The following is a 23,853-nucleotide window of genomic DNA, read 5'->3' as shown; positions in this document are numbered from 1 at the left end:
TAAAAATTGGTTTTACTGGCACTAGGTCTCAGTATTCTCGTCTCCTGTTGACTATTCTGCAGGATACCCTAAGCTAAAAAGAGATCTTTGTAGTACTACATTCCCACAGCAATGCATTTCATAGTGGCACCACCTGCCGAGGGGATGGTAGATCAGACGTGCCATTCGTTATATGTAAACTGTTATAGACTACTCCCAAACCACTTAACAGTCACCCTTCAAAGTATTGCATCAATCAAATTGCACGAACTGCTTGAATCCTGAAGGTGCGACCGCAGAGGCACGCCGTTGGGCATCAGGGCCTAGACGCAGGTACTTGACTATTTCAAAATCACCGTCGAGGAGCCTAATTGAATTGAATTGATTGTCTTGTCATTACATGAAAAGTTGTTTTCCACCAATTCGCAAAAAAATAGCTCTTTGATAGTCTGCCCAAAGTGCTGTGCTCAATGCTTTTTGGAAAAATCTTTTCAAGTAGATTATGGTGTCATTAATCTCTTTTGAAATGTGAATTAGAGTGAAAGGAGACAGTGTCGCAGGTGTAGTTTTTCTGCGATCCGACTGAATAGCCTAACCCATAGCATGAGCAATCCCAACACCACTGCTTGAGGTCGGTAGATTTCAGTGGAAGCACTGAACTTGAAGTGCCGAGTTTACTTTTACTTTTACTTTTCTTTTACTTTGCTTCTTTCTATTTTCATTTCACATCAATGTCCAATTTTAGTCAATAACATGTTATGGACAGAAATTTTTGTGCCCCAGAGAAATAACGAAAGGTAAAAAGTGTGCTAATAATTAGGTGGTCAAATCCAGAATCAAATTTACGCAAATCCACTCTAACTTTTGTGACACCACTGCTCAATCTATTATTATGTTAGGTTTTGTTGTAAGGCCTTCCGATGATTACTAGGACTTGGTCGTCCATGCTCACCAGGCCTTTCCTGCCATCAATCTAAATTGCTTTCCATAATTTTGTCGACTTTATTATTGGGGCTGTTGCAATCATTATGTTTCTGCATATAAGGCAAGTCATTATTTAGATTAACTTTCCAATTTACTGTTGTGAGATTTAAAAATGCTCCTGTATAAGGAAATTGAAAACGGTAGTCCTAACTAACTGGAGAACATCGTGATATGATTTGTAGCTTAAGCAAAGTACAAGTGTCGGGATTCATTAGCGGTGGCAATAAATTATTACGGATTGTGATAACCACTTATTCGCCAGGAGGGCACTTGAGTCGTTTACGCAAAACTCATTGAAGCTTGTTATCCAATTTCTTGAGAAGTGGAGCGGCAGTCACCCCACTGCGACGTACTGCTCGCGTGCCCTCAACGCGACGACGCCGCTCACGCCTAGACATGGGCTGAAGCTCTAAGGTTCATCGTCGTCACCACCTCTCACTCTGCCCATGTGTATGACAGCCGCCTTTGTCTAGACTGCAACGCTCTCCAACATATGGCACGCACATAGAGGGCATTCGTCTTGGCCCCACGCTCTCTCACCTCCCTCTCTGCTCTCATTCAGACATTTACGTTTATGTGATTTAATGATGGTAAAAGTGAAACTGTCCCATTACAAAGCTTTAAAGGCAACTGGTTCGAAGTAATCATAATCGCTCACTTAACTTATGCATTACTCTTCTAAATGAAAAATTGTCGGTGAGGCTGGCAAGTGGAGGAAAGTGCACGCCTTAAGCGCATGAATTTGCCCAAATGTTGAGGCAAAATTCATATGGCCTATCTGATAAAATCAAATTATTCTTATAGCTGTAGAATGCCTGCTGACTTTCAACCTTCACGGCTTATGTTAATCGATGTAGTTAGCAGTATCCGTCTTGAATAAATGGAGGGTGATCCAACACTTTCAATGGAATGTCTCATTTGCAAGCATAAATGGGTGATCGGAGAAGCGCACATACACAAGCATACGCAATCGTACCAGACTGTGAGAAATCGCCTAACGAAAGCACTGAAACAAAAACTACTGATGCCTTCTTCATCTGCTTAACAAGAATATGGTTTGGACAATAACGTCATTCTAACCGTCTTCCATCGCCGGCATCTTTGGATGTTGCCTAAGCATAATGACTCGAGGTTTGATTATCCATCACGCCCAGATGAGCAGCCTACTTGAAGTAAAATTACTGGCTTAAGATTAGGGGATCAGGGGATGCTGGCTGGTGGTCCAAGTAACCGTCTGTCTGTTATTTGAATAGGAGACAAACCACTTTAAAAGCCGAATGAAGTAAATGAGTATCTGAACTTAACTCTCAATCTTTTTTGTCCTGGTTTGAAAGCTTTAAGAACAATTCGTTTGGCATGGCGAATGTGAGGCATCTGGAACCAAAGGAATTGAGGATCACCACTTTGTGACACTTCTTCAATGCTCTGTGTATGTGTACTCAGGTTTGTCCGCTAGGTTCTGATGAGGCTAAAGAAAGGAAATAATTATGCGGGCTTTGGTTAGCATGTAATCTTGAAATCAACTTAGGGAATAGCCACTTTCCTCGAAAAGGGGGTTCAGGTATCAAGTGGGTCATCACTAATCCTCTTTGAGCAGAAGTAAATGGCTGAACCGCTTCAAGCTTGGTCACAGCCCTTCATGGTTTGAAAAGAAACATTGTACCTTTGTTTCAACTAAAAGTAATCAGATATCATCTTACTGCATTTAATTTTGTTGCTGGGTTCTTCAGACACCTATCTGTATGCCATATACACCATCGTGACCGCCTTTTAGTTAAAACGTTTTCCTTTCAAAAGGTATGGCCGCCAATGGTGCATAATCAACTTGGTCTTAAGAACTTATTCATTAGAGGCATCCTCATGTAATTGCATTAAAAGTTGAAGCATTTATCGCCGGTCTTGAGCGCAGAGCATTGGGGAGGCCATGCTGGTTGTTGCATCGTTCGTTCTTGAGTACATCGTGGTTACGGCTAGGGCTATAATAACTAAAGTTTTCCAACCTAATTAAAGTATAACTGAGGTCCTAGAGTTACCTGTATTTAAAGTAGTTATTGTAAGGTCAGTAATTTTTCTAGCTTTTGTAAGACTGGAATCTGTGTGATGTGAATTTTGAATACGAAGACTTATATGCAGCTAAATACAACTACTCACATACATAATAATTAAGCCTACTATTGGTACTATATACAGTGCCTGACTATTTATATTGTTTACTTTTCCAGTTCACAAATAAGAACAAACAGATAAGATTGGAGACATTTTAATGCCTGGAATGCAAAATATCAACGGCAAAGTTTGTATAGTCATACTGGTGTTGCTGATAATGATATTCCAGTGGGCAGTCGTCACGCCCTCCTCACTTATGCTTCATCCACTGATTGTAAAAGGAATTAGTCCAATTTAGTCTCACCTCTGATATCCAGGAGCAGAAACAACCCCTGTCTGGGGTTGTGGATAAATCGGACTGTGTGACAGGTGAACACGAGATCCCAGTGTCTTTTTTGTGTTAAAATCGCGAAACTGTAGTTTTGAGGAGTAGGGCGGACAAATTAGCAATTGCCTATTAGCAACTACTGCGGTTTGATATCCACTACACTCTCACTGAAAATATTCAAATTACGTAACAGTTAGAAGGGAATGACCCATTAATGAGCAACTCAGCATTCAACTTCTGAGATTTGATAGGGGTTGTTCGCCCCATTGCTTCACTTGGAGAATTATTGTCTACTGATGCTGATAACTTCTAACTGATTGGCTTTTGTTATGCGTTGCATTTACCTAGTCACTTATGTGTTTTCTGGTGTTACAAAAAGTGAGCACTAAGCCTTCACATTTCCACACATCAAGTGAACCTTAATTATAACAACCAGTACTGACTGCAGCTAAAATTTGTCGCCAGCGGCGTAACGAAGTAGCTAGAAATTAGCAAAAACCTTTCGTGAATTCTTAAGTTGCGGAAGTCATGACGCTTTAGACTAGGTCTATTCATCGTGGCGATCGGATACGATCACCTTATGTTGCCTAAATAATTGAACACCCAGGGCGAATTTGAACAAGGATGGGCTAGCGCCAAGCAACTTATCAGTTGCTTCCCCTACTGATGTAATAGATCACAGCAACCGCGCTTTCCTTGTCTATGAGCGATAGATCATACACTTACTAGGCTCAATTTGGGACCACGATTGAGCTACCAAGGTTACCGCAAAAGAAACTAGAGTCAATGAAATAGCATAGTTGCCTATGCCTACCGTCGCCTCAATGCACAACATTGTGTGAATAAAGCCATCCACCAAACTGAATCGCCAAACATTCAGTCTTCTTTTTTACTCCCTATGGATGCCTACATGAGTGACGGTAATTTTCGATCATGATTATTTCTATTATAAGCATGCATTAACTTGCAAACTAAAGGCAGCACTTTTCGTCAGGCATTTTGTGATTTCGTTCACAAGCACCACTACCTTAATTATTGCCCCGTGAAACTTATTTTCTTCTGGATTATTTGCTCATCACCTAATTTTTGTGATAGATGTCACAATTTCATTCATTAGTTACTACGTAGGGAAGAGGCGAAAATTAGCCAAAAGACACCTGGTCTTACCCATAGTTTTAATGCGAACTACTTCACCCACCCTTTCCAACTGTAGCATAGAACGCAGGCGATTTTGCGGCATCGATATAAGTGTTTTGGAATTAAGCCTCTAACTTATGACACTTACCCTTCAGGATCAAAGCATGGGTCACAAGGAGACCTCCCCCGAATCACAGTAGATGCTAAATTTCGATTCTCCAGTTCCCAAATATTTCAGTCATGTGTTATGACACTTCTGTGATTGCCATTGATATGCAATCGGTTTGCGCTGCCATGGCAACGTTTTTTTCCAGTAAATGCTTCGTTTTTGGCGAATAAGAGGATCATATTGTGCTTTTACACATCAAGATGCCGTCGTGCGCTTGATATTTTGGTCACTGTGCCTAGCACTTGCGACGGTTATTATGTTGTTGACGCGTTGGCGCACTGCAAATCACATCTTCTAGTCGAACGATGTCAGGGCAGACGCACCGGACATCATACGAGGATCGTGTCTATAGCTTCTGTAAACAATGAACATTGTAGACATAGTGCTTGATGAGAACAGTAAAGGAAAGCACGTCGGTTTCAAGGAAAGGCTTTAGGTTGTAACAAATTTCACCATTTTAGAGTAGTGGGTTCTCACATCCCCTGTGCTTTACTGAGTCAAGAAAACATCCACACAATAAAGACCAATGTACTAGCTCAAAACTTAAACAATAGGCGTAGTTTCTCGATTTCCACCTAGGATATAAGTAACGCGCTTTACGAGAACCCTGCCATGTGTATTACAATAAGGATGGGCCTTTAAACAACCACAAACCCACCATGAAGTTAAAAACTGGTTTTTAGATATCTGAGGCTTAAAAGCATTCAGCAAAACCCACCCATTCACCCACATTTGCGGTCTGCGTCGGGGCCATTTCGCAACCGCGTCGAGTGCTGGTAACGCCTGCATGTGTAGGCGCGCGCTCTCTCCCCGCCCTCCCTTGCTCGCGTGCATCGGCCCACCTTTTCGGTGCGCTTGCACTTGCCGCCGCTGGGCGGAAGCCTGGAAACATGCGCCCGCAGAACGCACTTCGCACGTCTCCGCGTGAGTCAGCGCACAAGGGCCGCGCAGCAGGCTGATGCGTGCTCACTCAGGCGTGGATGTGTCGGATGGCGCCTGGGTTGGGTGACCACTGCCTTGTGCACGTACCACCGTTGTGATGCATTGGTGAAATAGCTGCTGCTCCAACGCCCCAAATTCTCATGAATTTGGGACAAATATGACAGCCCTGCGGAAACTTACGATTGAAAACACAAAGAAAAATAAAATGAATGATCTGCAAAGCACCCAAAGATTTCGTACTCGAAGATGCCACTCAAATATGCCCACCAAGGTTAAATTACATTACCAACACAGTGGATAGTAGGAGGACTGCAATACGAGTTTAGGATTCCAAAAGCTTAGCTTGTAAACGACTCTAGTACGAGACAAGCACTGTACTCGTGGTTCAACACAGTCGTTTACCTAAAACCAATGTAGACAAGGGGCATAGAGATAGACACGACTACCGCGCTGTTTTAAAGTTATTTTTAGGACTATACCACCGCAAAATTGATCACTAGGACTTAGTAAGAGTCACATTGTCTAGAATTTAATGGTCCCTTATCAGTAATTATAACTAATGTGCGGGCATTTATTCACAAATTTTCATTCGATCAATTCTGGCTCGATTGGAGTGAACCGACCTGCGTTTTGAAAGCACTAAAAGTCAGATTTAGCGGCGGAGAAGTATGGGAAGCAGGAGGGAGAGCCATGCGATGATGTAGTCAGTACACAACGTAGCCCCCTTGCAAATGCTGCCAGCCACCGAGCTCTGGTGAATGCGTGAGAAAAGGCGACGTCCAGCAGTTTTCCCGTTGGCTGAAGACGCGACGCAACCTTGGTGGGTGCACGTGCACCGACGGTGAAACTGATGATGCGGGTGTGGAGTGACCCGCGTCCCACCTTCGCACCAAAGCGGGATTTGTTTCTATACTGTTAAAATAAATTCAGTAAAACGCATTTTCCGAATAAAACTACGAATTCAAATTTGAAATACTAGGCGACTCAAAGGCCTTCAGGCTGAAAGATGGCACAAATGCATTTCAAGCAAGTGTTTCCAAGGCTAGAAGCTGGGCTTCTAAGAGTCAAGCTAATTCGAGGCAAGGTGGTCAAAGCGCTAGTGTAGAATTTCCGGCCTAGCTACAAAAGAACCATAAATGCCCACTGAAATGACATGTTACGATATCATCTCATCGCAAACCAGAACACCACACCGACAGTCCGATTTTAGTCAATTGTAAAAGACGGAACTAGTTTCTTGTTGCCAATCATCAAAAACTGAAGAGTAACATGGAATATTTCATGAGGCACTTCGTTCAAGAGGGGGTTTTACTACAAAATTAGATGAATTTATTGACACAACAGATTACCAGGATTAACAGTGCAGTCTTCTAAGAACCATAGGAAGTTGTGCAAGTTAAGAATGCAACTTGTTAGAAGAGCAGTGAAAGGATGTGAGGATAAGGGGGCGGACAGGATGTTATGGAATAAGTCAAGAAGCCAGACCCCCATAGGCAAATAGTTATCATATGCATATCATTAGAAGAAATCGCTTAATTATACGGCACTTCCTAGGAGTTGGCGTGTAAGTCCAATGTAAAACTAGTTATCAGTTGATGAAAAAAGGCATAAAAGCAAGCAGATTAGGCGAAAAACGCTGCTGACAGGCCAATAACTACACGATGACGTTTGATGCAGATAAAAAATTCACTAATTCAGAGTTAGATTGAATATATTAAATTGCTTTAAATGTTTTAGTGGTTAAGTACTCCGTTTAAAATATTGCACATGCCAGATATTTAATCCTAGTTTTTTCATCAATGGGAACTAGCGATAATATCCCGAGCGTTTGTTGAGCTCGAGAATTAGCAACGCTTGAAGGCCTCGAGGAAAGCTAGAGTGGATCGCAGATCACGCCGCAGAGCAAAATATCCATATCTGCATGGACTTTGGAGTCAGTGCATTTAGGGGAGTTAGCAAATAGTTGCAGTAAGCTTGTCCAAATTACACTATATTCTGCAGAAACAGAGCTGTCTTAAAATGTGCAAGAGTCAGACCAATCTGGCATTAGAATGATGCACTTTGCTCTATTTAAAAATGCTATTGTTTTGTTGTAGCAATCTAAACAAGGCTCTGATATAAAATTCACCAAAGATTTAAAGGTTTTAATGGGTATTATTTAAGCCTGTTATTTCAAGTCTGATAATATTGGCCAATCGCTTTACCGTTAGCAGAGTAACTTTTCCTCTGTTACATATTAACTATTAGTTTGGTAACCATTGTTTTCAACATTACTTCGCGGCGGTTTGGGCTGAATGCGAAATTCCGCATAAGAAGTCTTCCACTTATTAACACTTTTAATCAAGCACATGTTTTATTTATTTTGTTGGCGTTTTCGTAGCAGTTAAGAATCCGGTACGCCTCTCAAATTGGTTAACATTTTCTTTCGTCCTAATTGGCATCTTGAGAGATTTACATAAATTTTGTTGTGAAGATCTTTATTGCTTATGTCCCACTTTACCTCACTTCTAGTATGCATTTAAGCTCCAGTTTGAAAACACTCAAATCCAGTTTTCTCCCCACAATGATATACCTGATTTAATTGTTATTGTCTATTCCAGTTGTAAGATTCAAGCGCAACATTTGCCACATAAGTTTCTGACGTTTCTTGTTTCTGGTGTTACAGCATGTGTTCCTCACATTACCTTTTGCGAAAGATCGTATTTGCGATTACGGGGCCGGAATTGATCAGTGTTCCGACAGGTTTTAGAACACCTGTGAGTTATATCTGATTAAAACTACCTTTAGTCTGAGCCTTATGCCGCAGATGTGTTTGAACGGGTGCTTTCTTTTGCTATCAAAATGTCAGATGTATGCATAGATCTGGCAAAGTGGACTGTGTGGCTTTGGTTACCGTTTGCGATTTCTGATCGTAAGTTTGTGTATTACCCACCAAGATCAGTACAGTTTTTCACTGGAACGTCCTTTATCTACATTTGAAACTGGGTTGTACGCTTACCGCGACATATTTTGTGCTTTACATTCTCAGGGGTGAGTATATTAAAGTGGGCACTTCATGAAATATATTTAGGGTTTGTTCGTCTTATGAATCCATATTATAAGCGGTTTGTGATAATATATTTGAACGCAGAGGACAACTTAGATCAGAATCTTATTGTATGCCCACTTCATTTGATAAGCTCATTCTAGGATGCATTAACACTTTACGGCTTTCGGTATCCTTGGCCAGCCCAATTTGACGTTCGCGATCTGGAGCCTAGTTTGCGTTTTGAACGTAAGCTAGTGGAGACTAGACATAAGGAGTCCTATTCAATTTTAATGCCATTCCTGTAAGTTGCCCTACCCCGTATGCATTCCTTGTTTATTCAGCTTGCCTTACCATTTCGTTTTCCTAGCTCGATTCTTGCAAATACCATTGGAGTAAGAATGGTTTATCCCGGTTGCCTAAGCATGTTCAATTCTTGGGCGCGTACGTTACCGTCTTGTTAAATAAATCAAAATTAGTTGGTCCACAGTTTTAAGCTTCCACATTTCTTTAATACAGAAAAAATCTGCGGTCTTGGAGCTACAATCAATACTTCGTGATATTTGATAGCCTTTCGAATTTTATCTTATCTTTGTCACTTATTCTCCGTATTCATATTATGTTGAACACCGGATTTTATTTGAAGAAATCGTAAGTAATTGTAGGTAGAGTAAATATAGGTTGTCGTTGTAGATTTAAAGGCTTGGGCTTGATAAAGTGTTAGGTGTATTTTTCTTCATAAGCTATCTGTGGCAGCCAGTGCTTTCCCTCTCTACTTGTCATCAAAGTATGCTTAGATCTTATTACCTCTGTCATAAGTTGTAAAAGTTAGGAATGCTTGAATGGTCATCCTCACTGATTGGGTTTTACATCGCCTTACATTTGATTTAGTTCGTATCACTGGCTATCAACAGCTCGTTTCAGTTTATTAGAACACAGGCGCATTTTTCAACATATTATGGTATGAATAGGGTGGTTATTGTAGTTTGCTTCCAAAAAGTTGACGCATTGAACAGATGAAAGATGACGCATATATTGTGTTTTTAGTTGAACCCCGAATGAAGGCGCTGGAGTCTTTGCGAACAAAAGTGAGTCACGAACAGAACATTCCCAATTTCTCATTCACATTTTACTAAGCAACCATCGCAGTGCAAGCCAGCACATTCGTGTAGCTTATGAACTTGTTCTGCTTTCCTTATTAGGCATTACAGCCCATAAGAAAATATGGAAACTGAGGTGCGCTTTCAAAGGTGTATTTTTGTGGACGTTTTATTCAAAGATCTGCATTTTTGACACCGAATTCGCTGTCTACTTCACTGCAGAGATCAAGTTAAGCACGCGAAATCCTCAAGCAACCTTCTTTGTCGATAATTTAAGGATCGGTGGAAAGCAGTCTCAAACACCACCTGCGCTTCGGTTTAAGTCCTTTCATCCTGATCCATAGTTTGACTACCATTGGCGTGATTGCTGAGCCTTTTTTTTCAAAACTACAAGGCATGACAATGCCGTATTTTAAGAGCAATTGAGTTCAAGTCCCCAATTCTTCTTCTTCTTTAGTAAATCCTCGTTTTATATTAAGTGGAGGGTGGATGCAACAAATCTTCACTATTTTGCCACATCCACTCTGGTTCTTTAGTTGGTCGTCAGTACTAGCTATTTTGGTCGCAATTAGAAGTAAATTATCTGCTATAGCATGCTTTTTCGGCCTTCCTTAAATACTGCGAACTAATCTGCACTTTTTCTCCCGAAAAATATTGATGCAAACAATGCTTTGTCTTCATGAGTTACCTTGTGAACGAAGTCATCGGTAGACACCCCTCCTGTAACCTGAGACATAAATTGGGTGTTCTTTTGGAGTGATCTGAGGCTGGACAACAATTTGGGGACAAACGCACGGCACGAATTTTGTTATCCACTTTCGACTATTTCTGATTGCGTTCACATTAGTTCGATTGGTATATGCAACATGTGAAGTTTCCACCGTTTGCTAAGCCTAGATCAACGGTACCTGAGTATAGGAACGCGGATTTAATCTAGATATTTTGAACATAATACATGGCGAATAATCGTTGGTTTCGCCTATTTATTTCGCAAAGTACAGTTTTATTTCCGCTAAATCTCTTTCTATTTTTTAAACAATTGCCAAATGCAATTGGAATAACTTTTGTTCCTCTAATTTAAGGCCGTTCAATCCGAGATTATTTAATTTCGGGGCTAAATTGTTGATGAAAAGGTTATTTTCCATTAAATATGAATAATAAAGGCTTCGTTAAAATTAATAAACTGCTTTTATAATTCCATTGCGTTGAGTTACAATAATCCCGTCGCTTTTATGAGGAATTTCAAACTCATGCTCATGTCTTGCATGAAATCATCGTTCATTTGTCTATAAAAGCGCAGCATGTGCTGTATATTTTAATTTGGATGACAATGAATGGCCCTTCTACTCAGGACTGCCGATAATTAAGTAATTTTGAAAGGTTTAGTTTATCCATTTGATAAAAAGGAGCATTTAAATGTTGCTAGGCAATATTTGTGCATCCACGGAACTCTTTAGCTTAAGATATGCTTAATTGGCCCACTATTCCGTAGAAAAAGCCCTTGAAACACCGCTTGAGGATAATCGCTATTTTGTGGGGACTTTGGTGTGCTGCATCGTAGTAATCCAGCATAATCTCCTCCAGCTTCACATATTCACCTGGTCAATTATTCCATTTGGCGTCTGGTTGAGAGCCTACTATTTAAACTCTAAAAGACAGATTTTTATGTTTCCAAGTAGAGCTGAAATTTTGGGGCCACGTTGGTATGCTAGTTATCGTGCTGGAAAAGTATTTGCTTTACTGCCCTGATGTAAGGTTTACCTTAAATATTGAGGAATTCAAAATCTTGGGAAGAATGTTGAAATAAAATGTACAGATAGTTTTCTTTAGTTGGGCTAACGATAGTTGGTTCAGTTGCAAGATATGTGATTTTATTGCGCACGATTATGCGAAATTGTGTATTGTTTACTGGCAGTACAATGCCCGTCGTGTGGGTCTCATTACCAATGAGGGACTGTTTGTGGAGGCCTTCTATGCCGATCGACGAAGGGAAGAATCAGAAAATGGGGAGATCTTGGTAAGCAACTAGATTTGCTGACTAAAAATTTCCATTGTAAACGCGGCGATGATTTTCGCTTCACCCTCCAGTTGGAAAATTCCAGTATAAAGGCACAGTCCCATTCGTAATCATGCTTCTTCCTCTGAGGTCATCTGCTGTGAGGGCAATGCAGGATTCGCTGAGATTGGCATTTCCGGCGTTCCATTGTCAGCTGGTTTCTCGATCCTCGCGTGGAATCACCCCGGATTCGGAAGCAGCATGGTGCGTCTACAGCACGACTACTTTGTAATTTTTTACCCCATTTCTTTTGCCTGATTTGGTAAATGTTATCATTTCCTGGTTTCATTTGGATATGGAGGGCAACCGTTGGTCCTTTATTTTCCTTTTTATTACCCGAATGAATATTTAGTGTGTGGAAATAACGACAGGAACTCATACGTTTCTGGTGTCAATCACAATAGTGTAGACGGTATGCTGAGACGACAAACACTTGCTGTGTGGCCAAATGCGTTTTGCTTCAAATAGGGCATGCCATTCCCAGAGCAAGAGATGAATGCGGCGGAGGCGGTGGTGCTCTTCGCTATCCATCATCTCCACTTCGAGCCTGCGGACATTCGTCTCTTCGGTTGGTCTATTGGTGGCTTCTCCGCTACGTGGGCTGCGATGCAACTACCCAGTGTTGGAGGATTGGTGTGTGCTTTTATGCAATTACAAGATCTCGTTAATAAAGTTTTACTTTAAATAAACCTTCATCTCTGTGGGTTTAAGCACACTCAATCGTGTAAACGAAGTAAAAATTAATTTAAAGTCATTTGGCATTGCTCTCTGATGATTTGTCTTGTCCGTTTTAATGCCTATTTAGATAAACTAAACGATTATAAATGAATCTGGTGACGCAAGGTGGCCCAATAACTGAATCTATCTCAAGACAAAAGAAGAACTAGTGCCATGCCGTTTTACTTACATTTTAGATTCTGGATGCGACATTCGATGCACTCGATGAATTGAGTAGGAACGCACTACCATTCATTGGAGGTAGTTGCCATTTTTTTGATAAACCTCCTTAAACGTTTCATCCTACGCCTTAACTTGTCGGCGAAGAGTTACCACGTTGTTTTCCGCTTTCATTAGTTAGCACTTTTAGTGAAAGCTCAAATGATGTTTGCGTTATACAACAAACAGGGATTCGTGGCTGTTTAACGTATGCTATAAATCGATGTAGCAATAAAATATTTTTCTTATTTTTTGTGTAGAATCAGTCCCCGTCGCCATGGTTCAAAGTTTCTTCAATTTAAACAATGTAGCACAAATTACTGAGTAAGTTTTCTGACATTAAAATATTTCTCCATAATGGCTTTTTCCATTAGTTCGAGGCTGTGTAATAAAGGTGTGCATGATGAATGCATCAAATTTGCTGCTCACATGCACTCTCCTTCATCACTTTATTGTCAAAGCTCCGTTTCCCCTCAGGTACCCAGGTCCGATTAGAATTATACGACGTAGCAATGACGAGGTCATATCCACAGAGTAAGTTCCCGTTTTCACACGTAAATTTTGCCAAATACTTGGGACGTAAGTCCATTAACAGACGACCAACCAAGGGGGGTAGACCAATGCTTTTCCTTGCATCAGCTGTCTTCATTTCTTGTTTTCGCTTTTTGTATAAGTTTAAGAACTGAAGCTCCCCATATGGGAGTAGAAAAGTTGGCCGATCTCATTTTAAATTGAAGCTTTCTTATGAAGGGCGGAACCCAGTTAATTGCAGATAGTGCATGTATGCTTCCAAAACTGAGACTCATTTTTAGTGCGGATGAGCAACGATTATCGAATCGTGGGAATTATTTGGTCTTCGGCCTGCTGAAATACAGGTAAGTTGATTTAAAGTATCTGCTTTTATTAACGTATCTTTTTTGTTCGATAGGATGGCAAGTATTTTTCATTAGATCTTGATTTAAAGTAGATGAATGAGGGGTTTCGATACTAATGGAATTCACAGTCTAAACTGTGTGAGTCTCCCTCAGGTTTCCTCACCTCTTTAATGACGACACGGAGGTTCTGTTTTGGAAATACCTTGCAATGGATAAGGCTGAACAGGGTAAGTTGATGGATCGAAATCCCCAATTTCCCCTCGTTTTGTTTTGCACCTTGGAGGGGCATAGAACATGTACTAGTCGGTGATTGATGGTACTCGTGGCAGACAGACTTAAGCATTCATTCGTCTTGGTGCCCGACAAGGTGTTCGCCGAATTGCATTGCGTTGACTTCTTTTATTCCTGCAATGCTTGTTTAATGGCATACTGATCTTTTCTGAATGGCACACGCGTACACATCCGGCTGCATGGGCAATCGAACTCCCATTTTCCTTCACGCGCCCTCAGGTGTAATCTTTAGTCATACTAAATTAAAAAGGCATTGTTTCTTAATCAACGCGATTGTTAGTTACGCAGGTTAGCGTTATAAACCTACTAACTGCGTCGTAAGTGATGCGGTGTGATGCGTGGTACAGACTAGAACCGTATATGAAAACACATTGACGAGACTGGTTAACTGTATAAATGTGACGCTTTTGAAACCACTTTTACTGTTTCGTGTTTTTTTCTGATAGAATAAATGCTAACTCCAGATCAGTAAAATCTTTTTAAAAAGTTTAGTTTTTAACCCTGGTGTCACTTAGGGGTGTGTATGCACCGTCAGACCTCGGCTAGCCTCATCCAATAACTTCCGAAACCTCGATATTAGTGTCTATGATGCCTCTGAGTCCTAAAATGATGAAAAGCACTGCCACGTCTCTTTGCAATTGTGAATATAATTCCGTCCGTAGAGTCCTATTTGACGAAACACGGCATAGTGGACGAGGTGATGGCGCCAATTTTGCAGCACGAGTTTCGTAAGGAGATGCTGGATTTCGCTTGCTCTGAGGATGATGCCTCCGGCTTGACGATGGATGTGCACCGCTCTCTCCCCTTTCCCTCCCATCTTGGCGAGGAAGGGATCAGCGACGCTATGAAACGCTCCGTCCTCATCTACTTGGTACGTCTCTGCATGCCGCCTCCTTTACCGCTGTCTTATACTTGAGCTCCAGTAACATATTCACGTAGACCCTAGGGCTAGATGGACAATGAATTTTTTACCGAGAACAAGCTTCATTCAGGCAGAGAAGGACATCGGAACGAGGCTACCAGTTTTATGATCATAATTAAGTTATTACCTTATATTTCGTGATTAGTGTCCGAAAGATCCCGTTAACGAGAGGATGTTTCCCATGTACAAGCAGGAACTGTTCTGGAGATTCAACTCGTCCCCTTGTAGACCAGTAAGTATTTTATGGAAGCAAAGGGTAGCCATTGCACCACACTAGACCAGGGGAGCTTCCAGGAACCCTGGTCTGAGTCCCTCGTCCTCTGTCGCTCGCAGACTGTCAACATCGATTTGGAGACCGAAGGCAGCAGCGCCAGCAATGGCTACGATGACAGCGCGGATGGGGGAGAGATAAACGACTGGGAGAAAGTTGCCTGATAGGTCTGAAGTCCCGCTCCCTCATGAAAACATCACTTCTTCCTGATACTACCCTTGTGAGCCTTGGACTATCATATCTTTCTTGGAGTCCGAGTGGATTTAACCTTAACTGCTACCATTGTACGACGGTTTTTTCCCTAAATCATAATAGCAGCGATGCAAGTTGTTAGCACACTCCCGGCGGTTAGCCTCAAATTCATTTACTATCGGTTAAAACTAGCATAGTGGGAGGGATGTTCCAATAGTTAAACAACGAGTTTAACACTGCGAATTATCCAACTACCGTTAACAATTTTTCGAGTCGATGATGATAAAAGATACTGACTACAAGTGGATCGCAACTGTGGAACGATAGCCGCTTAAGGAGCATTTCATCATCCACCAAGCGTCTTTATTCGTAGATTGGCAGAAGATGAGGTCTATAATTTCGCAACTAGGGGTAAGGAAGGATTCGTGATCGGCAAGAATGAACTTTATCAAGTTTCCAAAATTGATGGTTAGTTGTATGCGTTTTCGATCAAAGAACAAATAGTGAGGGTAGACTGGTATAACGGGTTAGAGTGCAGACTGGCAAATCAGAAAATTGGACGGACGGATTTGGAGCACGCACTAACCGGCGAGCAGAAAGTCAGTAAAGCTAGTTGGCAGAAGTAAGTAATTTGGCTGCGGCCCCATCAAGATGCCATGAGGGTTTCGAGGCAAGGGGTTGAACCATGCTTGCGGGGTACATCACCGACGGATGATCATCCTCTATGATTTTCTATAATGTAAAAGCGAGACTAAGCGAAGACTCTTATCACACCCAAGGTGTTGGTCCGACATCTGGACTAAATTGCCAGATAATGCTAGTTAGGAAGACTAAATGAACACAATTGATTCTAGTAATTGAGAGCAAATTGCTACACAAACCATAGACACTTTTTATGGCACTATGACGAGGATGTTGAAGGTGGAAACGCTAGAGAATTATTCCGAAGGATTTGACTGTACAATTGTCCACACAGAGTATAATGTTACAGGCGAACTCACCTTGATAACTTCTGCCTTATTGGCTCCGGTGACAATAAACATCACCTTGTTGGCTTTATTGATCACGGGGAGAGTTAGAGTCACCCGATTCGGTGGGGGCTTAGGGCTATCAGTGATCGGAGCGACAACCAGATTTTCAATCTTCGAAAGAGTAGAGATGACGGGTTAACTGGTTGCAATTGCACATCTCAGGTAAAGGTGTAAACCAATTTAGTGAACCAATAAACTGGCAGATCTCAAGACTGAACTACACTAGGGAAAAACTAGTTTTTTAAGTAAATTTCAGGAGCTTAACCGGTGGAAGTAACGCACCTCTAGAAGTTTGTGACGCGGAAACAATGAGCAAGTGTGGCCATCTGGACCTATGCCCAGAAGAATGAGATCAAAAACCGGGTAGCCGTTCTCTGCGCCAAAGAATTCAAGAATATCGTTTTGATAGAGTTCCGCTACTTCTTCTGTTGTTGTAACAGTGGGATCGATCTTGTGTACAACAGGTGCGGGAGAAAGTTTTGAAAAGAGTGTCCTTTGATAGACGCCAAACGTTGACTCTGGATCATCAAACGGAACGACTCTTTCATCGCAGAAGAAAAAGTGCACGCGGCTCCAATCAACATCGCTCAAAGCTATTAAGCCAGGAGAGATCTGGAAGGGCATGGAACCACCTTTCAAGGGAAGCAAACATTGTTAGTAGAAATACAGATGTTCCAAACAGTCTCGCCATTTAAGAAAACTATACAGAAGGAATAAGTGTAAAATGAAATAACCCAAAAAACAAACCAGACAGTCCAACAGACACGATTCGCCGATCGCTTGTAGTCGTGCGCAACACCGAATAAATTTCGTCCACAACAGCATTCTTGAAAGCTTCTTCCGAGGCGCTAACAAAGACGCGTGGCATGCCAAGACCTGTCAAGAAACTATAATCATAGTCGCAAACAAGGCAAGTGCACAGCTGCATTAACAATTGCGTAAGGAAAAACTATTTTGCAGTATTTTGACCGCATAATCTTAATAAAAGCACCAGCAAACGAGAAATGGAAGCAAAGTCTAGACGTCCTCACAAATGAAACAAAGTACCAGTCCACACAATTTCCAAAGTCCCGCTTTGTTTAATTAGCATTGATTGTGCACGATCTTCATATCAACATCAACATGGCATAAAATTAACCACCTCATGCAGCATCCGCATTTATTTCACAAAGAAATATAGTGGTGCGTAAGTCGAAAAATTCTGCACGTCATAACAGGCTAGTTTTCAAAAATCTAGGCTATTATCAGCATCAAAATAGTGAGCTTTCCTGATGTGTTAAAAGTGTATTGGCTGAAGGTAAAGTCGCAATCGGATGTAGGCAATCAGTTTTGATTTCAAACAATAAGGCACCAGCACCAAAAACCTTGTTGCTGAGCCATCACGGTCTCTTTGGGCTGTACGCATTGCTCGATATTAAAAAATCGTGCTAAGCATGCTTATTTGCTATTGCTCGCAATAAATTCGCCGCAAAACTGCTAAAACTTACGATAGAACCCCCACAAATTAATACTGAGTGTGTCAACTAGCCAAACTACCAAGCCTTATCAGCTGCATTAACCTCCCGTTTTCAAATGGACGTAAGGAATTCCTAGTACACCAGAATCGCTCAAAGATGTTATACTCACGGGAAAGTCACTGGGTCCCGTTAAAAGCCAAACAGGCTAGGGGTAAAGAGAGCTCATCTAACACGGTGACGTGTCGCGGATGACCTCGGCAGATGGGTGTTGGATTTGATCAGTCGTTGTCGTTTTCGTGGCTCAGTGCTGTGGCCAACTTCTGACTTTTTTGGTCCAAAGTTAAATTCACCGAGAGTTTATGTCTGTACTGTGAAGTTTGCCGATCCTAATGTGCAAAAGAACTCTGATCAAAGTGGATAACTACCCACCTCCAGTCTCCTTTTGGGCATAAGTCGTAGAAGGCACACTTTGCTAGTTTCTGCTAACATCTTGGATATTTCTCTTGGTTACTATAAAAGAACTTATTGACTAAAATCTGTTCTTCAGGGGAGATTATAAGTTGAGCCAAAGGGTTGCAGCATTCCCAAAATCCGTATACTAGTGTAATACGATAGTGGTTTATCTCTCGGTTCTGATGAGGCGCCACTTTTGTACTTCGAATTAGCCCCCTTGTACCTCGCTGGGTGGGCTGGCCTTTTGGGCCATGCCAACAGCCCAGACACCTTCTCCGTGCTGAATATATATATTCTGCCCGAGTATTGTGTCTTCTTTCGTCTTCAGGGAGTCCCGAGACGCTACACTAGACTATCCTGACACTTACTACAGCCGAAAAATGGTTCTCAGAAAGTGCTCGTAAGGTCTGCTGTTTTTAGCATCGAGGCTGAAAACAGGGGTGGAATCTGGTGTACTCGAGCTATTTGTTGAAATTCGTTTCCATTTTGAAGGGCGAAAGGTCCGCGAATGCTACTATCAGTGCAGCATTCCCACTGTTTTTTTCCTTTAAACTCCAATTGCACACCCCTGAATCAGGAGGGGTGGTTAGAGAAAAGCATCATTTATTTTGTAATGCAGGATTTGGCAAATAATTCAAGTGAATCAATGCCTGTCTCTCCACTAGAATTCTGCGATGATTTCGCGATCACGAGGTTGTTAAATCTATCCTCTTGGCATCTAAAAAGGGTGTACTCAAATAAACACGTATTTTACAACGTCCACATCACTTCAAATTATTGTAATATTATATTAAAAGACTAATTAGACTCTGGAAATGAGAACTATCTAAGTAAGGCATTAAAGGACCCAATTGTACCTCGGGATTATTCGTAGCCTACGTCATTATCAAGCCAGAGATTTCTAATGGAGAATTAATATTCTCTCAGACAGGCAGATTCTAGAGACTTGGGCCCTTCCTGATGCCCAGCCAACGGCATATTCGTGTTCAAAAATATTTATTACAAATAGAGCTAGAAGCTTGGAGATGATTGTTATGATGCTGCGATGCAAGCAGTAACTTAAGAGTCCATGTGCCCGAATGTATCATTTAATAGTTGACAAAATGCTGCATAGCTTTCTTCTTTTGAGCATTGACCTTGGCGCAACCGCTATCCACTTTCTACTTCGACTATCAGAAGGGCGCAAATAATTTAAAACACCTGTGAACAGAGAATAGTAGGTCATCGACTATTTAGGAGGGGGAGAAGACATTTTATCCGAGCATCGACGATACATCTCGTCGAATTCGCTTTATCCGTAGTCTGATTCTGTTTATAAACTTCACTAACTCCACGACGTTCTGCAGCGAAGGGACTCCACACATAAATCGCTATTCATAGGCAAATTTGTTTAAATTGGAGTTACTGAACTAAGGATATTACTTAAAGTAAGCCTATCCACCTTCATAAGTTTCTCAATCCTGTGCTGCTCACACAGTTGTCTAAGTTTTACCAAGGTACTAGAGAAATGAAAGTGATACCGTTTATTCACATAAGTACATATCCTTATGCAACTCATCGATAACACCTTATTGAGCAGTTTCAAATATCTAAAATGTGGCACATCTTCACCCAGTAATTGTCTTCTTGCGGAAAAAGATTGAAGTGATTGCCAAAAATTGGATTAACTTCCACAACCATTCTCTTGCTAGTCTCCGTAGACCCAGGCATTCTCAGCAAATATTCTCATGTCGTGACGCCAAAGTTTGTTAATCCAACATGAAAATTATGATAGCTGTTAAAATTGCTGTGCCTGAAGTGCGACATTCTAATGTAGAAGAATGGTTCATTTTTCGAGCACAGAAGATCTGGGAGGCTATAAAGGTGACAATCCAATGGTGCACTTATTAAATGTACTGTAGCAAATTTATATTTGATTTAACTTTACGTCTAGCTATTCGGGGCCTTGAGTGTCTGGGCATTGTACATACACCCAGAGGCAGGAATCTTCTGCCAGTGTTCTTTTTCAGTGATGTAGCTTAGTCAGGCTTCAGTGAAGACTCTAGAAAAATAGCCAGATTTCTACCGCAGGGTGATTAGCCTTAGTGGAGTGGAATGGCTGCGTATGCTACAGATGGGAGAATCTGTGACGGCCCATAACAGAAGAGAGGAAATGGCGTCTACCTTCAGCAACTATCCCGCTTCCGTAGTCTGTTGGAAAGCTATTGAGAATCGAATTGACACTAGCCATGAACCCTCTGGAAAAGTCCGTTACGGAGCTGTCTACCGTACCTATATAAAGATGTGATTAAGGTGAACACGTGATACCCCTCTACTACTCTTCCGGCTCGACAGAACCCACAAATGAGAACCACGTGGCAAGGTGGGAAAAGCGCAAAACCCTACTCCCGTAAAACTATGTTAAATTCCGTCGTTTATTATATGATTTTGCTTTTAGGCCGACTTTCATTGTACTAACGTTGGACACGCGTGCTAATCAGCATATTCCATTGTCCCCCCAATATAGTTCCCCAACAGGCCGAAACTTTAGATGCAGTAGAATTGCCACGACTTCGCGGTCAAGTTTTTTTTCCATTGACATAAAAACTTGACCAGTGGTGCGGTTGGTTCATGAGTGTTTTTCTAACACCGACTATGATGTAATGGCTGTCGGGGGAGTTCGACCAAGGGGATCGGCGGGTACTACTCAAAAGAGGCGAGGGTTTGTGTACTATGTTGACTGTTTAAATCCCGATTTTTGTGGCAAAACGGAGGCTCCGCCATTGGCCTTTGAGCCGTGCACGTAGTCCTTAAGTCCTTCTATTTGCGACAGTACATATTCCGCCCGAGTATTGTGTTCTTTAGTCTTCCCAAGATTTGTTTTCGGCTGTAATAGACGTCAGCATCGCCCCGGACATCTTAAATCAACTCGTCATTTACCGGGAAGAACAGGCCTTCACCAGGCACTTCTTTTACTTCCAAAAATCCAGTGAGGTTGACGAGCAGTACGTTGGTAGCATTCATTATCTGATGAAACGTACCCTTAGCTGCTCACCTCCAAACAGGGTCGCTAACTTATTGACTGTCCAATTCAGACACAGAACCCGACCACCCGTTATGGTTAAGAAGCTCTGCGGCATAAAGACCAACTTTCTTAATCAGCTTGGTCAATTTCGCAACCCAAAGGTCCAAGAAAGCCGAGCAGCCTCACTTCACCAGGTGCCCAACAGACTGTCTACCTCAGCACATCCACATCGTGCCCCTTTGCGCTATAGCCCAAGACCAGATGGGCCTTCTTTTCCCTATCCCACTTGCTACCAAACGGTTCTAATTTATTTATTCAGGTCCCAGGTAAACTTAAGGGACTTCAATACAATTTCCTACATGACTCTGGCGCAGCCAAATCAATGGTAAATTCTCAGGCTTTCCCTACTCTTTGTAATAATATTAGGATCTTTTCTGTTTCTACATAATTACCTTAACCAGAAAGAAGATGCTAGTAAAAGGGGATACGTCGTGAGAAGTCTGCATAGAGAAACAAACTTAGTATAATTTATTGTGTGAAGAACTGACTTGAGATGTGATACTTGGTACTCAATTTCTACGTTACGCCAAAGCTGTCTCAAATTTTGCGGAAGGCACCTTTTCCACCCACCAAGGCAATGAAGCCAGCACAACGGCTTCGCTACCAAAAAAGGCTCAGATGACATCTGCGGCGCTCTTTTTGAAGCCGCAGCCACCCGCATGAACAACTCAGATGAACTTTGCGTACAGCTGACTCATATTTTCGATGAAGAGAGAAAAAAACATCGCGAGTTGTTAACTAAGTAGGCGAAGACATTTTTACGGCGAAGCTAGGCCCATCTGGCAACCACCCAGACTTATTCTACCTCCTCTGCTAGAGGAGGTAGACCCTCTGGTTAAAGAGATGATTCTGGACGAGATTATAAGACCGTAAAAATCACCATGGGGCCCTCCGATCGAGCCTACAGTTTTGCATCGACTGTAGGAAGCTGAACGCCGTAACTAAGATGGATGGATTCCCATTACCCCACATCAACGTTTCAAAGTGGTTCTCCACCCTAGACTTGAAATCGGGACATTGGTAGGTGAGGCGGCTAAAATGGATAAAGAGAAGACAGCTTTTTATTGCCAAACGAGTTTTGTTTATTTCAAACGATGCTCTTTCGACTCTTAGGCTGCGCCCACCTTCCAACACCTGATGTAAACAGCATTAACTAGTTTATTAGCAAAACACTGTATAACCTATCTGGATGGTAATTCCGTTTTTGATAGAGATATTCGAGAGCATAACGCCAGCTTGAAACTAGTGTAAGACCGTCCGCGAGACACAGGGCTGACCCTGAACCCAAAGAAATGCCTTTTCTGCAACGCTCGGTCATCATCCTAAGGCATACAGTGCCGTCAGATGGGATGGCACTCACCGAAGACCGTACAAACAAATGAGGACATGGCCAATACCAACCAATTAGACGGAGATCCGAAGTTTATTAGGTTTTAAAAATTACTGTGGGCGTTTTGTCGGAGGTTTTGCTAAGTTCGCCAGTCCGATGCATAAATTAACAGAAAAGCAGGCAAAAAGGAATTTCAAGTAAGAGAAAGATCAAAATAAGACGTTTGAAGAGCTGAAGCAAATGCTCAACTGCCGTACAGGTCCTAGCATTACCTAATTTCGAATCGAGCACCCCACCGTTCGTGGTGGATACGGGTGGGAGCGACGTACCCGTGGGGTGTGTACTCTTTCAATGGGACAAAGAAGGAAGGGAACACGTCATCGCCTACGCGAGTACTAGACTTCAAAATGAGACAGAGAAGTGCTAGCACCAAGTAAACTGTTTGCTATCTACTCATGGGTTACACACTTCGGACATCACCCGATAGCGATGAAGCTCATAGTTGGGACGAATCATTAAACACCAACCTGAAAAAACAATGAACGAGATCGACCGTTTAGTTGCACACTGGTACGGAGAACTGCAGCAACACAGTTTCGCAGTTCAACGCATACATTGTTTAAGATGCATCTACTAGGTGAGAGGTGGGCAAGCAACGTGAACCTTGTGATAGAGGAGTGGTCAGAATCTCCTGAAGCAGAGAAAACTCCTGTATCCCAATTCCCCAAACCTACTCTGCTTCTTGTTGACCCTAACTAACAAGCATGTCTCATTAAATTAGTCTGGTCTTTTAAGAGCTATGAAGATCAGGGGCGAGGGAGTAGGCAAGGAACGCAATACGCCCCATTTTGAAAACACATCTTGTCGCCCACAAATCTGCCTTATGGATCGAATTGCTTGAAAATAGAGCTCAAACAGTAGAGGCTCTTTAAGCAATAGAATTTGATTTATTCTTTAAGAATAGGCTTGTTTTGTGCCAATTTTCAACCATTTACAAAAGTACTACACAAGTCCTATGTAATCCCTTCCCTACCTTGGGGTAAGATAAAACTGGTCTTAAATATCCAACTTGCACAAAGTATGTGCTCTCCGCCTATAATTCGCCTTAATAGTTATTTAATGCTTATGTTATGGAAATGAGGTGTTACACCGTATTAATCATAGGATCCACTAAATTTTTAACTGTATCATTTGGATTCACGAGA

The 23,853-nt window shown here is 41.8% G+C and overlaps 3 protein-coding genes across 3 annotated transcripts in view; 2 read left to right on the top strand and 1 right to left on the bottom strand. All coding sequences in view use genetic code 11, as the record gives it.

Annotated features, from left to right (window-relative positions):
• Positions 1-8,311: 8,311 nt before the first annotated feature.
• On the top strand, positions 8,312-15,285 carry EGR_02437 (Protein BAT5; the record flags this gene model as incomplete). The annotated part of the gene is made up of 15 exons (XM_024491686.1): positions 8,312-8,401; positions 8,433-8,556; positions 8,875-8,974; positions 9,041-9,114; positions 9,718-9,758; positions 11,686-11,787; positions 11,917-12,030; positions 12,295-12,459; positions 12,741-12,804; positions 13,023-13,086; positions 13,240-13,296; positions 13,575-13,637; positions 13,791-13,864; positions 14,591-14,799; positions 15,079-15,285. The coding sequence occupies 15 exons, from the start codon at positions 8,312-8,314 to the stop codon at positions 15,283-15,285; spliced, it is 1,548 nt and encodes a 515-aa protein (XP_024353837.1).
• Positions 15,286-15,922: 637 nt separating this feature from the next.
• Positions 15,923-17,724, bottom strand: EGR_02436 (6-phosphogluconolactonase; the record flags this gene model as incomplete). The annotated part of the gene is made up of 5 exons (XM_024491685.1): positions 15,923-16,045; positions 16,315-16,455; positions 16,627-16,976; positions 17,092-17,220; positions 17,709-17,724. 5 exons carry the CDS (start codon positions 17,722-17,724, stop codon positions 15,923-15,925), a joined length of 759 nt encoding a protein of 252 aa, XP_024353836.1.
• A 5,548-nt stretch (positions 17,725-23,272) lies between these two features.
• EGR_02435 (Eukaryotic translation initiation factor 3 subunit B) overlaps positions 23,273-23,853 on the top strand; it is a gene marked incomplete at both ends in the record, with an annotated part of 21,347 nt that continues 20,766 nt past the window's right edge. The window contains one exon of the mRNA XM_024491684.1: positions 23,273-23,359. Within this exon, the coding sequence (XP_024353835.1) occupies positions 23,273-23,359 (87 nt within the window). The remainder of the gene's footprint in view (positions 23,360-23,853) is intronic.

This window comes from Echinococcus granulosus, assembly GCF_000524195.1.
Source record: "Echinococcus granulosus chromosome Unknown EG_S00011, whole genome shotgun sequence".
Classification (NCBI taxonomy): domain Eukaryota; kingdom Metazoa; phylum Platyhelminthes; class Cestoda; order Cyclophyllidea; family Taeniidae; genus Echinococcus; species Echinococcus granulosus.
The sequence above is the reverse complement of the archived record's forward strand: the minus strand, read 5'-3'. Positions and strand labels throughout refer to the sequence as shown.